The sequence below is a fragment of the Brassica rapa genome, chromosome A06 (assembly GCF_000309985.2).
Source record: "Brassica rapa cultivar Chiifu-401-42 chromosome A06, CAAS_Brap_v3.01, whole genome shotgun sequence".
NCBI classification, from domain to species: Eukaryota; Viridiplantae; Streptophyta; class Magnoliopsida; order Brassicales; family Brassicaceae; genus Brassica; species Brassica rapa.
In genome coordinates this window covers 5,309,571-5,326,961 of record NC_024800.2, presented here as the reverse complement: position 1 = coordinate 5,326,961, position 17,391 = coordinate 5,309,571, and the positions used below count along the sequence as shown (strand labels likewise).

At 28.8% G+C, this 17,391-nt stretch overlaps 1 protein-coding gene and 1 long non-coding RNA gene across 9 annotated transcripts; both read left to right on the top strand.

Annotated features, from left to right (window-relative positions):
• Window positions 1-1,324: 1,324 nt before the first annotated feature.
• Window positions 1,325-7,794, top strand: LOC103872065. 8 transcript variants are annotated; one of them, XR_004448603.1, is made up of 5 exons: window positions 1,325-5,731; window positions 5,858-6,024; window positions 6,229-6,896; window positions 6,989-7,047; window positions 7,365-7,794. It is a non-coding gene; the product is annotated as an uncharacterized LOC103872065 (long non-coding RNA). The 8 variants fall into 8 exon arrangements; XR_004448600.1 differs by having other exon boundaries at window positions 7,153-7,794; XR_004448599.1 differs by having other exon boundaries at window positions 1,325-5,575; window positions 5,684-5,731; window positions 6,229-7,794.
• Window positions 7,795-8,689: 895 nt separating this feature from the next.
• Window positions 8,690-16,826, top strand: LOC103872064 (basic leucine zipper 43). Its single transcript, XM_009150403.2, has one exon. It carries the CDS (start codon window positions 16,143-16,145, stop codon window positions 16,722-16,724), a length of 582 nt encoding a protein of 193 aa, XP_009148651.1. The 5' UTR covers window positions 8,690-16,142; the 3' UTR covers window positions 16,725-16,826.
• Window positions 16,827-17,391: the final 565 nt, after the last annotated feature.

Sequence of the window (17,391 nt, the reverse complement as noted above, 5' to 3'; positions counted from 1 at the left end):
TCATCAGTTTTTTTTTGTCAGCAATTGACTTAATCAGTTTAAAAGTTACATAAATGTTGGACTCTTGTTAAGGTAATAATATATAAGCAAATATTTGATTTTTTTAGTATATTTAGAATATTTTTAAATATTAACTTTATATTTTAGTCAACAATTGACTTCATAAATTTAGAAACTACAAGAATATTGGACCACTATCATGGTTATGCAGAAACTTTGACTATTAATTGTATATTTAAGAATGTTATTATTTGATATACATCACTTATATGATAAGTACAAAGCTGTTAGGATAAGTACGTACTCTAGCTTATCCCTTATGTGAATATTCCTCTACATATTATCTTGTTGTAACTATAAATATTTTACGCTACAAATTCTATAATTATCCTATTGATAATTTAACAACATAATTAAGTTCATCTATTATATTAAAATAGAAATCACATGTATGATTTTTTTTTAAATGAAAACATCATATTTCATTTATTTCTAATTAAATTTTGGCATCACTAATATATCATATCTTATATAACAAGTTCACCTATAAAAATGTCTTAACTTTATTTTTAATTATAAAAATCTGTTGAAAAAAAAAATCTAACAAAATCTTACTAAAAGGTTTTAATATTTTTATAAAATAATGCATTAATTTCGTAATTAGTAGTGTAATATTATTACAAATTAATGTTAATTAAGATTTTATTATAAAATAAAAATATGTATGATGTTTTCATAAACTTTCTAATTATAGTCTATATTATACTGAAATAGAAGTACTATATGAATTAAATATAAAATTATATTAAATTTATAAATTAACTTATATATTTTGAAAATATTTCATTTAAAATATCATTACCATTACAATGGGTTAAAATTTGTTAATTATCTATAAAAATAATAATATAATAAGTCTAAATTATTTTAATATAACAATATATTTAATTATAAAATTCTGCTATATACTAAAATTATAGATGCTAAAGTCTATTTTTTTCGGGAAAATTTTATGTTTACCATTTTCATGGTACCACTCTTCATATTTACCACCACTAAAGGTACATTTTCAAAAATGCATTCTTCATTAAGTGGCAAAAGACTCTTATACCTTTGTTATAAATATATATAATAAATCATTATTTAAATAAAAAAAATAAAAAATAATAATAATAAATATATAAAAAAAAATTATTTTTTTATGTTTTCAAATTATTTTTTCGAATTCAAACTTTTTTTTATAAATTTTTGTTTTGAATTTTTTTTTCGAAATTTTTTTTTTCAAAATTTCTTTTTGAAAATCGGAAATTATGTTTGAAACTAAAAAAAAAATATTTTTTAAGTATTTATTTATATATTTATTAGAATCCTAAATTTCACATTCCAAAAACCCTACCTTACCGCACCTCTCAACTCTAAACCCTAAGTCTAGATTAGTTAACCCTAGGCGTATTAGTGTCTTTTACCTTTCATTAAAAGTGAGGGTAAAAGTAGTTAGTGTAAACATGAAAATTGGTACTATGAATGTGGCAATTTCTCATTTTTAAAACACAACAAGGAAATATGAAATGATCATAAACAAATATTTGTTCTATAGTATAACTAAATAAATTTAAAAATATTTTGTATGCAAACTTTAGAAATTTAAAAAGAATATTTTGAATGAGATTATCTATTTGATGATTTCAGATGAATTTATTGTACTGAACTTGAAATATATTAGTATATAACAACAATTAATAACAAAGTAAAATGTATTAAACAAATATTTATATATTAATAATGTCAAATAAAAAACTTAATCAATAATATTACAAAATTACATTATATAAAACATTAAAATGTAAATCATATATTTAAAATATTTATGATTTTATCAATTTATATATTTTTGAAATGTATAATAACTGCATGGACGTGCGGGTTAAACTCTAGTTATTTAGTTACACGATGAAATATCTACATAATTTTTTGACTGATTTAACCAATTTTGAACATAAGGGGTCATGTAATGAAGTTCTAATCTATCGAGATGAATAGAGTTAGAACTGAGTGTTTCAAAAAAAAAAAAGAATAGAGTTAGAACTGAACTATAATATCACGTATTATAAGAAAATATGAAGTGACATGATTAATCACCTCGTATATACAAGATATTTACTTTTTGCCAATTGCTTATTGGTTGAAAAATCACAGAGTTAACATTCTCATTTACCAACATAAAAAAAAAAGTAGAAAAAGACTTGCTTGGAGGAGTCATAAAAATTAAAAACCTTGAAGTATACAGTAACATGAAATTCCCCAACTTCTTATATCTTTAATGATTGTCTTTGCAATGAAATTCATAAAAGACAAAACATTTACGAAACATAAATATCATAAACTAGTTTATCAAAACTTTGAAATTATGTGTGTGGCGGCAAGATCGCTTATCTCACGGAAACTCGTCTAGTAAATGTATCATTCAGGAGCGGTTCTCCAGATCACACAGATCACCGTTATCGTCGTTGTGTTGCTTCCGGTGACCCTCGAACCCCTATTAATTTCAATCCCTTTGTCTATCTCACTCTTCGTGGAACTTAATATTATTTAGGTTGTTGCATCATTTCTGAGACATTTGCACATAAATTGATAACCTCCTCATATGTGGGCTTGGCAGTTTGGTTCATTTTGCTTGTGTGTATTTGGGCTACAAATCAGAAAATGGCCATTACCACTGTGTTTTTCTTTCTCATCCTCTTTATAGAAAATCATTTATCAAAAAAAAAAAAGAGTATTTGTACTATAAACCAAATTCTATAGTGAATTCTATAGTATTCACCCAATTCACTATAGAATTTATACCTTTGTTTACGATTGTGAGAAAAGAAAAAGAGTATTTTTTTTTTTTTTTTTTTTTTTTTTTTTGTTACTGTGTATCTACGGTTAAAATTGGAATTTTAAAATCAATATACCAATATAATGTATGTATATTTTAATTGAATATTATAATATAATATATATTAGAAATATTCAGTCAATTGGTATATGAAGCTGGGATCTCTGTGAACACGGCTAAGAAGTGTTAGATGCACTTACAATTATGGGAGCACCGAAACAATAACATAAAAATAGTAGCTCTCCTTAGTTGAGTTTGAGACTTAGGAATGATGATTTGTTAGGATTTTGTTTTTTCTTTAAATCACACCTTATTGGATTTAGTATTTATAAAAATTACCTCAAATCCTTGCTTATTGGACTTATCATTTTAAAAACTTCCATCAAATCCTCCCTTATTGGAAAATTAGGATTTCATCTAACAAAATATATCCAGGATTATTTGGAATTATTTGAAAATGATTTCTAGTTACAATCTAATGAAAATAAATTCCATCTCATGAGTTGGTATTTGAAAAAATTATAGTCTTTTTTCTCAATGAACTTTCGAATGGTTTAAAGAAGTCTTACTCTTCTCTCAGCCTTTATGTTTCTTCCTATGAAAATCAAAAGAACTCATTTGAGAACTAGGTCTAAGGAATGAATACGAAAATGATCCGAAAAAGGATTCAAACCACAAAGCTAGATAATGAAATGGAACAGAAACGATAGTCTTACCGTAAGCTTTTGGGTTCTTCAAGTTTCACTTTCAGACAAAGCTATAAGGCTTTAGAAGCCACTTGATTCAAGCTTATAGATTGATATTGGAAGATTCCCTTCACCATCTGTTTTGGTCTCTCAAGGTAATGCTTTCTTCTCCATGTCGGTTATATGCTCTCACGAGTCTCTACAAATCTCCATTGATTCATTCTTTTGCTTAGAAAGCATTTCGTTCATGAAGCTTCCATCATTGAAAACTTTTATTCAAGTTAGCAGCAACTTCATATATCAGCTTCGAGTCTTGATGATCAACAAGGGACATAACCAGAGACGAACAACTATGTTCGTAGTATGACGTATCAACCGGGAAAAGCCATTTTGTTAATTCTTTTTTTTTAATTAACGAGTTTTAGCGACGTCGTTATGTATAAAGATAATCCCACCATTTGAACAGAATCCTGCCAAAATCTCCCATCAAAATAACTACCAAAATCTTCAAACCCCTATCAAAATCTTCAAATTCTATCTAAATTCCACTAATTTAAGAACTCCCAAAAATTTTCCAAACCCTCGATTCAATAAGCCCCCCTTAGTTGAGTTTTTTTTGTTAAAGTTGTTAGGTATCATTCTGTTTAATGTATTTGGTGGCATGGCTGTCCATTAAGGGCTATTGCGAAAAGAGAATTAGTAAGTATCAACTATGATTAAACCCTATAAACAGTGGAATGAGTAGAGCATTTTGGATCTAATCCACGTCTCCTAAGAGCATCTCCAATCACACTCTATTTTTCACTCTAAAATAGAGTTTAGAGTAAAAAATGCTCCAATGATACTCCATTTCTCACTCTATAATATAGAGTAATTTGTTTTTTTTTCTTTTCATCACTCTATTTTCTACTCTAAAATAGAGTACCATTGGAGCAAATTCAAACTCTATTATAGAGTTACCCTATTTTAAAGTAAAAAATAGAGTAAGTCATTGAAGATGGTCTAAGTCCTAAGTTGTTATCATTTGGAACTTTTTATTTTAGAACCATTTACAATATATAAAATAATAATTAAATCACTCAAACCAAAATGGAGATTCCAACGTTTTGAAGTTGACATCTGCTGACGCCAGTTCGCAGCAGTAACTGCGAATGATTTATTTCTATTAATTAAATTAATATAAATCCTTGTCTTCATCTGATTTTTCTCCAAGATCACTTGTGATTTAGAGCATCTCCAACCTTACTTAATTTTTTACTCTAAAATAAAATTTAAAGTAAAAAATGCTCCAATGGTACTCTATTTCTTATTTTATAATAGAGTGAAAAATAGGTTTACTCTAAATATAGAGTAATTTGTTTTTTTTTGTTCATCACTCTGTTTTTTATTCTAAATTAGAGTACCATTAGAGCAAACTCAAACTTTATTATACAATTACTTTATTTTAAATTAAAAAATAGAGTAAGCCATTGGAGATGGTCTTACACATTCCTGTCGCTTACCAATTGGCTTCTTCGTGCGTGGGGCTCATTAGAGATAATTGTGTGGTTCTCTTTCGTCGCAAAAAAATAAAAATATTAATTACCTTTTTAAAATGGATGTTTTGATTTAATATATTAAATTTGTGGTTTGACACTCTAATTCGGATAATCTGCCTCTTCAAGTCAAATTCGACTACTCAATATTGTTAGCTCCGTAATCTAACCTATACTAAAAGGAGAATACTCTGAGTGTTTAGGATGTCCACGTCAGCACGAAAAATCTACAAATCCGAGCTTGACAAGTCAGCCGAATTCTATATCATTTCTTCCACTCGGACCGGTTGGGGCTCCAGCAAATAAAGTTACCAAAAAATCTAATTCACAGCCCAAAATAGGCCCGTCAAAGTTATATTTTTCACCTTACCTAGAGGCTGGACCGCAGAACCGCCGGATGCGATTCAACTTCTGTGTAATTGAAGCTCTCCACTTCTTTGATTCTTCAGTTCCTCATCAATTCCGTAACGTTCCATGTGAACTCTTCACTTCCTCCAACATCAACATATATTAAGTTACCAGCGTACTTTCCTGCACTCCAGTTCTTCACACCCAGTAATGAAAACCTATTGTATCAATGGCAGGCAAAATCAAGCACCAGAAGCTATAAGTACTGTGAAAAAACACTTAAGGTTTTTCATTATAACTCCCGTTTTTAAATTTAAATAGTGGAACATTCAACCATTAATCTCATTGCCTATGTTCTCTGCGATAATAAAATTAGTTGTTGTCTTTTGATTTTAAGAATTCTATTTCAGAAAATGGATGGAGCAATCGTTTCTTCAGAACCTCCACACCATGTAGTTATCTTATCTTGCAAGCACCATCAAGAAGAGTTTGAGAGATTTTCAATTCCTCAAAAAGACGGAGATCGTCGCACCAAAACTGATTCGTTTTTTCTGCAGCTTCATCCCTCTTCTCGGAGGTAAATTGTTTCCAAATTTCACTAATCTCCTCAAGTCTCCACGTTTCCAAGTTAACTTCGAAATTTCAGGTCATTTTACGAATATATATTGATTAGAGAATGAATCACTTATGTTAATAGTGTTTTTTTAGTTCTACTAATATCTTCTCATATAAAAAAATATGAGACTTATGAAGTGAATAAAGTTGGACATAATGTTACCAGGAAAGGTTTCTCTCCAATCTGACATTTTCAAAAGACAAGCCAATTGCTGCTACACTCAAAACACCTTTGCGGCTGAAAATCTCTTAAGGTGAACACTTTTTATAAATAAGTGATCCAGAAAATTTTAATATGTTCTCTTATAATTTGGAATATAGGGAAACAAGCCGTCAGTTCTCGACCATTACTATGCCAGCTGGTAAAAAAACTTCTCGGAAGAGGAAATGTCTAATAGATGATGGATTAATAATTCCAAACAAGTAAGATATCTTTTTTGTAACCTTCGATAATATTCATCTACGGAGTTCCTTAATATGTATGTGTGTAATATATATACATTGGTTATAGTGTACAGTTATGAAGGAAATGACAGAAGACATAAGTACATTTGTCACAAAATTGAGAAAGGTTCCTCATACTGACTATTATGAGAGAATAATCAAACGTTTTTCCGAACAATGGAAATGTATAAAATAGATATGCTTGGATATTCCCACATACATTTCAATAAACTACATATTAGCGTTTTACTTCTTCTCGGTTTCCTTTGTCTTTCATGCAAACCTTTTTGTCTGATTGTCTAATAGAGGAGAGGCAAGAAGTTGTTACTGAAAAGGTTGTGTGCAACAAGCTCAAGTTCACCACCATTGTGAAATGACTTGAACTGTTTGGTGAGTTATTTGCTTTTTTGTTGAGATATCTTAGTATTGTTATAGCGTTGTACAAACCTCATTCTCTTGATGCGTAATATTTTTCATTAAAGATAAAACTCAGCAACGCGTCTAAAATCCTTCGAATGAAGTTGGCACATCAGTTGTCAAGGTATGCAGATTTTAAACTTAAATATGAATAATAAATTGTGTGCTTATGGTTTTGTAGAGTTTGTACCTGCGTTAGAGTCCAGACCTTTTGATTCTTGCATTTCAGAATATGGGGCCAAGAGAGTAGTAGAAATCTAGCTCTTAATATACAGCTTTGGACCGCTCACCGCATCAGCACCAATCTGTTTTGTATTTTATGTGCATTCATTTATGTGAAAAAAATTCTGTAATTGATTGTTTCGGAATTCTTCCTAAAACCTCTTGATTGTTGCATTGTTTATTTCCAGGTACCTGAAATATCCATTTCATTCACTGGAGATGGGAAGAAGTTTCAAGCTGGTTGATGATCACCTGTGTCCTTGGTTTTTGGCATGGCAGGTTCATGGCCGGTTTCACATAGACGAGCTAGAAATCTACTCTCACTTGTGTGGTTGCTTATGGTATAGATAAAAAATGTTGTAGACTTTCATTACTTATTTATGTGATGATATGAAGCTTTTTTTGTTTGACTTTCTAGCTATTGCTTTGTCAAACTTCTTCTTTTGTTTTCTTGACTTAGCGTTGTTTCTTCTACTGCAAAACGAGGTTATAGGAAAGATTTTGTGCTACGTAATACTGATTCATTTAATAGTTAGCTTATGTGTTACACGTTGGGTCACAAAATCTTCCAACATTTTGTAACAATTTGACTATGTATTCCTATTGTCTAGCTGAAAGTTCTCTGTTTTTATCATAGCTATTGAATGTATTATAAGTATTTTTGCTTGAACAAGTTGAGTTCATTTTTATTTCATATTTTACCTTATATGTGTATAAAAACTAAAATAAAGAATCAGACCTTACAAGAGATATATAATCACTGTGGAAGCACCGTATCCTATTGGTTAAGGTTTAAAGGCTTCTACATTCAGGTCTGGGGTTCGAATCCCAGACTATGCAATTTATTGCAGATTACAGGAAATTCAAGTTTCAAGTCCCGGAGGGAGCGGTTTATTAAACAATTATGCAGACTATAAAGGAAAGGCTTGCAAGAGATCTTCAACATGGTGCAAGTAAATCTGGTCAGGCGTGGATCTTCATAGGACGGCTCAGGTGATGCAGTTAGGCGTAGGTCTTCATAAGGCGGGTAGTATTGTCGGTTGTCGAATCGTCTATGTAATCTTTCTTATATCATAATTGTAAGATCATAATAAATCAGCGCTAAAAAAAAAAGAGATATATAATCACCTGTCCATTAAATATCATGCATTAAAAGGCCAGTTACAGAAAAAATTATGCATTGACTTCATGAAGTAAAGGCATCACTGGTTTAGATGCAATGATTGCGGGTAAGTTTGGCGATGTAGGGCTTGACTGGTTCAAACGCAGCGGTTGCGATTGCGGTTGCGGGAGTTTGCGGATGCGGATGGTTGCGGTTTCTAGCGATTTTAAGAGATTTGTACGACTGTTTCTGCGGTTAGAAATTGATGCGTTTGCGGGATACTTATGACTGGTTAACTACCAAATACAGCAGCAGTTAAATAATAAATTAACAATATTTACATTTTATATAATTATAAAAAATATCAAAAATCATAATATTATAATAAATATGAAAATTATATTTAGAAAATTAGGGTTTTAAATTTTTAATATTATAAATAATATTTTTATTTTAAAATTTTATAATATTAATTAAAATATAATAGATATATTTTAGTATTTTTATAATTCCAATTTAATTTATTTTTGAATATTTTTATTTTTGTAATTATATGGTTTTTGAAAAAAAAGAAAAAAAATTACCCTCCCGCAACCGTCTGCCATCGCAAACGCTAACTGGAACCAGCTTTTGATTTTAAGAGGTTCGGAGCGGTTTGAAGTGATTTGTAGCGGTTTGTATGATTGTTTCGAAACACTGTCAACCGCTATCAACCGCAAAAGTTGCGTTTGCGGGTGGTAGCGGAGAAACCAGCCAGGCCCGTAGTTGTTGGGAGTTTTCTGCGGTTCTAAATACTATTAAATTATTTGTACGATTGGTATATCAGTTTGAAATTGGCATGTTTGTAGAATTTTTATTGGATAATTAAGATGTTAAACCGGTCTAATAATAAATTAGTAATATTAAGACAATATAACACCATAAAATATCAAAACATATTATTATGGTAAAATTTGAAAATTAGTAATTTAATATAATTAATAAAAATATTCAATTTATTTTTATTTTCAAATATTAATTTGAAAGTTATAGTTTCGATAAAAACAATTACGAAGATATATATCAGGTTTTATTTTAAAAATATTTTGTTTGGTTATATATTTATATAACATTATAGTGAATATTTTGGGTTTAAAGTTTTTATAATATAAATTAGGATATTGTTACTGAATATAAATTAAAATATATATTTTATATGTATATTTTATTTATAATATCTCAATTTTAATAGTTAAATTCAAATTTTAAATATTTTAAATATATTTATAACACTTACATGTAACATACCAACAATCACAAACATTTGTGAAAACCAACTTTTAATTTTAAAATTTTGAAACGGCATAAAGCTTTTATAACATTTTTATGATTACGTAAAAAACGAACAACCGCTACCACCCACACAAATGCAGCATTTTTGGGTGGTATCAGTAATACCAATAAATCCATAAGTTTCAAAAATATTTATGAAGTACAAAAAAATAAAAACAAAGAAGGTAAATTGCTCTTACAAAACTAAAACTGATTTATGTCGAAATCCACTATTTACACCAATGACATTTCTTTACACTAAATAATACTCCATCTGTTTCATATTGTAAGTAGTTATAGAAAAAAAAATTGTTTCAAAATCTAAGTAGTTTTTATATTTTAGGTAACTTTTGTATTTATTGGATATAGTGTTACCAATCAAATTAAATATTTTTTTTATGATTGCCTAAATTGTATCTAATCTATATATTAAATAACATTTTTAAAAATTAATAACTTTCGTAATCTTTATGTTTTTAGGTAATATATTATGAACACATAAGGAATATACTCTATCATGGCAACAAGAAGACAACAACAGCAATAACAATATAAAATCTTAAACTATATTCTTTTGGTTTACTTTCGTAAACATTTTCCGGTCACTATTATTTAGTACTACTTTGATATATGTTATTAACCTAATACTTTAAATTTTATAGTATATAATCCGCGCGTAGCGCGGAAAAAAACTCTAGTAGAGATAGAGATGGAGTGTACTCTAATATATTTCTCTAGAATAATAATCAATACTATTAAAAGGGAAGGAGTCCTAAAAAATCTACTATTAAAATTTATGGGACCTATTCATTTTTAGTCCAACCTATTATTTATAAACAAATATTATAACTAACCCCAAATATAGCAACCAAATAATGTCCCTAACATTTAAAAAAAAAAACTCACTCAACCTTCTGTATAAGATCTTTTAATATACCACGTGACTATACAGACATTTAATATAAATCATATCATATGTTTCAAATAATTCACTTAACCTTTTGTTTAAACCAACTTCCTACAATATTTGATATAAACGATACTAAAAACTTTAACACATAGGGTCATGTCAATTATATCTATTTTATCCTCTTCCATTATATCAAATATTTGTAATAGGTAAGGTCCTATTAAATATATATTAATAAAACTTTCAATATTATAATACATCTTTTCTGTAGAATTTCATAATTACATAGAAATTCACGGGTTTTGATAAAACTAATCCGACTTCACAATAAAAATATTGATAATTTACGATTTTGTAAATTATTTGTTTAGATATATATATATTTATATACCTTTCACTTAAAAATTAATTTATACTATTAAAAAGAATCATTTAAAATCTAATATAAAAAGGTTGTTGAAGTCATGTATAACTATTTATTATTTTTTGCCCTACCATTATCTATTCTAACCATATACTCTCTCCGTTTTTTTACATATGACGTTTTAGAGGAATTTTTTTGTTCCAAATTATTTGACGTTTTCAATTTTCTGTGTAAAATTTATTACTAATTAATGCTAGATGACCAATGATATTATAGTTTCTATTTTATTATTGGTTAAATTGTGGTTAGGTAAACAATTAATGATGTTTTTGCTTAGAAATTAAATGTTTCTTAATTTATGTGCACAATCCTAAAGCGTCATATATAAAAAAACGGAAGGAGTAATATTTTAAATATTTTTAACAAATCCTAATATTTCTCTTTAAAATAATTTTCTCTAAAATTATTTCATCAACCATGATTTTTCTCGATAACTTTAAAAATCTAATATAAAAAGGTTGTTGTACCCGATATAGACGTATCGGGTCCAGATCTGTTCCGGTATTCAAGATCAAAAATTTAAAAAATCTGAAAATATTCGAAGCACAAAAAATATACAAAAATGTTCAAATACTTAAAAATCCAAAATTTTACTCGAAATTTGACCCGAAGAACCAAAAATACCCAAAATTTTATTCGAATACCCAATATTTTTTAAAAAAATTGGAATTTTACCCGAAACCCAAAACTATAACCATAAACCTAAACCCTAACTTAAAAAAATATTCATAGTACCGGAAACATATTCAAAATACCCAAATATATTTAATATACATAAAATACTTCTGATCGGGTTTTGGGTAGGACATGGACTCAAACAAATATCTGCGGCTCCAAAACAAATACTAAATAGATAATTTTCTCTTGACCCAGACCCAAACCATACCTATAATTTTAGGTCGGTTCCGGTTTATTTTTTTGGTCGGGATAAAATGTCCAAGCCTAAAAGAAAGTTATATAAAAGTGTACATATAAAATCTCAAATAAACTAATTCATAAATTATATAATTTAAAAAAAAAATCTCTTCTTTGATATAATACGATTTTGTATTATAATATAATTTGAAAAACCCGCGCTTTCGAAGCGCGGGTCAAAATCTAGTTTTTACTTATAGTAAAAGCAGAAAATTGCTATTTCTTTTTTATTTATAGAATAAAAATAACAATTTCTATTATAGAAAAAAAAAAGTGGATTAGAGAAATTTCACTTCTATATATTATTATAAAAGTAAAAATAACAATGAGTTAGAAATGTTTTTAGCTCAAAACAATGTTAGAAGATGCTAATAAATAAAATTAATAAAATTAGTAAGAAGACTCAAAATACGCAGAAATTAAACATAGATGGACCCATCAAAAAAAAAAAATTAAACAGAGATGGTAGAGCTCTGATATCCTATAGAAGTAATAGAACTCCATCGACGGATAAAGACACATTACGGTATTAGTGCCCGTCTTCTAGTTAGAGCATGATACAAATGCATCCTGATATTAGGTTTAGGTAACACTCACCTGACTTGACCGTGACCTATTATACATGATAATTAATTAAAACGCCTATATAAATGTTCAAGTGTGTCCCCGGATCGACTAATTAAAATTCAGGAAAAAATCTTGAATCTTCAGTTAAATTTGATGGAAAATACATGTTTTAACAGTAACACACAGATTGTGACAAAAAAAAAAAAAGACAGTAACACACAGCAAAGAACTGGTAAAATCGTTTACGAATTTAATTAGATAGGCTTAGGCCCAGAAATATTAATTAACATAATTAGTGGCGGAAGTGTGAGTGGATCACTACCTTAATATGTTAATTATTGCTAGAGCCAATACAGAAGAAGCTTAGTTAGTTATCAATCAATAAGTTAATCATCAACTATATGAGGTGCCGTACGTGCGCACGGGGTTTTCAGTTTGTATCAATACTGTTAACAAGCTGACGTATCGTGAGAAGCTTATGTGTCACTTATTATTAGGCTTGTTCACACACACACACACATATATATACTGATTTTTGTTTTGAAATAAAATATTCTACAAAATAAAATGAACATCAGTATTATTTTTTACAATCTGTTTTTTTTTTGGTATATCATAATTGTTTGATTGTGAGACCAGATAGAACGGTTTACATCCGACTTTTGCTTTTATCATACTTTATGATCTTGGTAATATTTATGTCAACTATATACACTATCAAAACGAGATTATGTCTAACATTTTGGGATACAAAACTATGGCTATATCTTACATGGTATGACCGGATCCAAAAAGTTGAAACTGATATCAATTTTCAAAATTTTCCAGCAGAGAAACACATAGTAATCTTCGGATTGCTTTTATAGAGTTAGTGACATCTTCTAGAGGGATATTTAAGGCGTACAACGAAAATGGATCAACAGTGTTCATTCAACACACAACACAAGTTTTGGCAAAGAAAAGGCAAGCTTATCCTCTTTAGTCCAATCACGTAAATAAAAATGTGAGGCTGCTCTGTAGTGAAGTGGGTGAAAGTGGAGACAGTGGTCATTATGTAATTTGCAAAATGGTACACTTTAATAATCAATTTGTACCATAGGGTCATAGGCTTTTCTTAATGTCTCTCTAAATGGGTATATTTTGAAACCTGAAAGCTACCAAAATAATAGAAACACGAAATCTTATTTTCTTCTTTTAGTCATATAAAATTAGAAATTATAGGGTGACGCGTGCCTAACACAGTTTCTCATTGTGATGTCCTATCACATGAAAACTTTTTACCTCACAATGTCGACCGGAAAAAAAATTTCTTGATTATGTTAGGGAACAAATCTCTAGAATATGGCCAATTAGAATGAAACGTTTTTTATATGACCTGAAGCTTTTGTGGAAGTTTATCATCTTTTATCAAAAACAATTCATTTTCAATACATATTTATAAACTTTTATAATACAAACTATTACCTCCAACATATGTATTAAAGAGATACTCATGCACATTTTCAATTTAACATCGGATTAACGCCATGTTATAATTTGTCAAATAGTCTTTATGAATATAGCAGGTGATTTTCAAATTAAACTATAAGCCTAGTCAAGTGAAAAGAAAACCACTAATGGAACTGTATGTCATCAGTTATTATATGAAAATATATCTAGTTTATATAGTTTTTTAATAAGCTATTGCGACTGATAACTATCGAAATAGTAAATTCCCGATTAAAAAAATAAATTCATGGATTAATCTAAACTATTAAAAATCAAACGATATTCATTCGTTTCATATAATGATGACAGCGACAAACAACTACAACAAATGATTATTAAAAAATGACAGGGCATTAGTATTTTTAGTGGTAGAACTCAAAAATAAATAAATTGTAAATACCGCATTACCAAATTAAAGTTTTCTGAAGTCTTTTTAAGTCAATGGAAAGTACTGCACCATTTTTTTTTCCTTTCCAAAGAATTCAATTGTGGAATAGACTATGAAAGCAAGCAAGCATGTTAATTAAATGTTTAAGTTGTGTCTCGGTGAATTGGTGCGCCGGCCACCAGGCGTCACTACAGAATGTTTGGACCCACTCATTGCATTTCATGTCTCATTTATCAAATCACACCACCCTATCTTTGTTCTCATTTATCTTTTGTACATTACTTTTGGGCAATGAAGTAACATGATCGATCTTACCTGTTTGGGAATCTCTACCCTCTCTCGGGATACTACTAAATTGTTTTTGAAAATGAGAATACTGTAGCTGTGTTTGGAGTTATCTTGATGAGCGAAGTAGTGATGTAATAGTGAATAGGGTCACAGCGATTACATGACTTAGTAATTAAAAATGCATTAGTTGTATACCGTACGCCCGTACGTAGTGGTCACCATAAACTGTTCAATTATAAATATTTATAATAACAAATCAATCAAAAATAAATAAATATCATGATATTCTACAATACATACAACCAATAAGTTTATTCAACAACCAAACGATCAGCTATTCTGAATTTTCATGATAATGCCAAATTTTCTTCAATCATCATGCCATGTAGCAAGCAAAGGATTCCACAAGCAATATAAGATTGGTTACCATTAATAAATAATTAAATTTACTTATTAAATTACATAATTAATTATAAATTAATAAATTGAGAATTAAAAAGAAAAAAATATTTAAAAATAAAAACATAATATATATATATATTGTATATATATATTATGTTGTATATATATATATTGTATATATATATTATGTTGTTATCCAAAGAATATTTTTCACTTATAAAAAGTAAGAAATTGAAAAAAACTGAAAGATGCATAATAAAATATTAATCATGTAAAAATTTTGAATTTGTATAATCAAAAATATAATATTCAGTGATCTCAAAGAATTATTATTATATTTATTAATTATTAACGAATATAGTGTATAAATATATTTTTAAAAATATTTATAATACATGAATTTTTTTAAAAGAAAATACAGTCATATATATTTTGATAAATAAATTTGTCATCATATATAAATTTAAAAGAAAATATTTGTCATATATATAAAACTTTGTCATATAGAACAAATTTGATATTGGGTTTAAATTTATCATAATAATTTTTAAATTACAATGTATGTATTAATAAATAATTATATCATTATATCCGTATGTGCGGACTAAATATCTAGTTATTAACTAAAGCATATACAAGTTCACTAGTGGGAAATCACCTAATTAACTGTTAATTGATTTAATTAATAATTACTAAGTAATTTAGGAAATACATTTGGATAGGCATGGAGTTGTTGCCGTGGTCCTATGTTAGAGCCAAACTCAGTTAACAAATACTTCTAGTGTCTACTACATTAGTTTATCATAATAAAACATACGCAAATAATATTAATAAAAAGTTCGTGATTGAATCTACAGATCGTTAACAATACAGTCTAATCTTTCTAAGTATGATTTGTTTATCAAAATATAATATACATATCATGGTATTACAGCTTTCTTTCTAGATGAACTAATCTTTCTACATATAATTTATTTATTAGAATATAATATACATGCAACCCATTTTCTACATACTCATTCCTTTTCCTCACATCTCTATAAAACCCTTCTCCCTCTCTTCCTCTTCACTTCAAAAAACCACTTCACACAAAACACATCTCTCTCTCTCTCTTCAAAACATTTAATATCATCTTTCTCTAAGCAAAACAAAAAACAAAAATCTTTCTCTAAGCACAAGACATATTTATCAAAGTAAAGATCATGAACACAATTCCAGCGGAACTCACTGGATACTTCCAATATGTATCACCTGAAATATACAATAACCAAACACCAATCACGGAGTCTGAATACTTTAAGATGCCCTCTTCACCTACTTCTGCTTCCTCCTTCTACTACATCAACGATCTGATGACCAACAATAACAACAACTACTCTTCATCATCCAACGTTCAGGATCCAGTGACGAGTAACAATTCAACATCAGACGACGATCACCGACAAAGCATGGTCATCGATGAGAGGAAACAAAGAAGGATGATCTCTAATAGAGAATCTGCTCGTAGGTCAAGGATGAGAAAGCAGAGACATCTCGATGAGCTTTGGTCTCAAGTGATAAGACTCCGTACTGATAACCATTGTCTTATCGATAAGCTAAACCGCGTATCTGAAAGCCATCAGCTTGCTTTGAAGGAGAACGCTAAGCTTAAAGAGGAAACTTCTAATCTCAAACAGCTAATCTCTGAGATAAAATCCAACAATTTTCTAAGAGAGCTTGAAGATTCGATATCAAACTCTAGATCGGATTCGAACCAAATGGGCAGAGATTTTGAGTTATGTTAAATGATCTTGTCATTGTTCTGCTTATGTCAAGAATGTAGATTTCATAGCGATTATATCGTATGATATGATATAAAATATTAATAAACGTAATATTCTTCTCTATCCCCTTTTTTAAGCCAACTTGGGTTACTTAAGAATATTATTGACAATCAGGCGCGTACGGTATCCATAGTATTCTCAAACATAAAGCGAGTTTCATATTATAGATATCCGATACAATAGTATGGGAAAATAATATTAACCCCTTTAAATATTTTAGAATTTAGAATACAATGGTGTTAACCACACGTTAGTAGTCCAGTGTTAAGCGGATGGACCACACTTTAGGATCTTACCGACAGATGCATGGTTTGAAGCGCGGCTGCTATTGAATTTTTGGTGATTATCTTGAGAGATCTTTGGGTCTAATACGGAGAAACTGGTGAATTAACATAAAGTGATCATTGGATGCTTTCGGCAGACGGCAGGCTGTGTCCAAATTTCTAGTAGAAAAAGTTATTAGGCGCTAATCTGATCTTTTTCGGAACATACAAATACCAGATCAAAAAAATACAATGATGTTAACTCCGAAATATTTAGATTCACGACATAAATTAAATTCAGCCTACAAATATATTCCTATTATTTATTTTCGTAATTTTAATTAATTTTTATACGAATGTGTGCC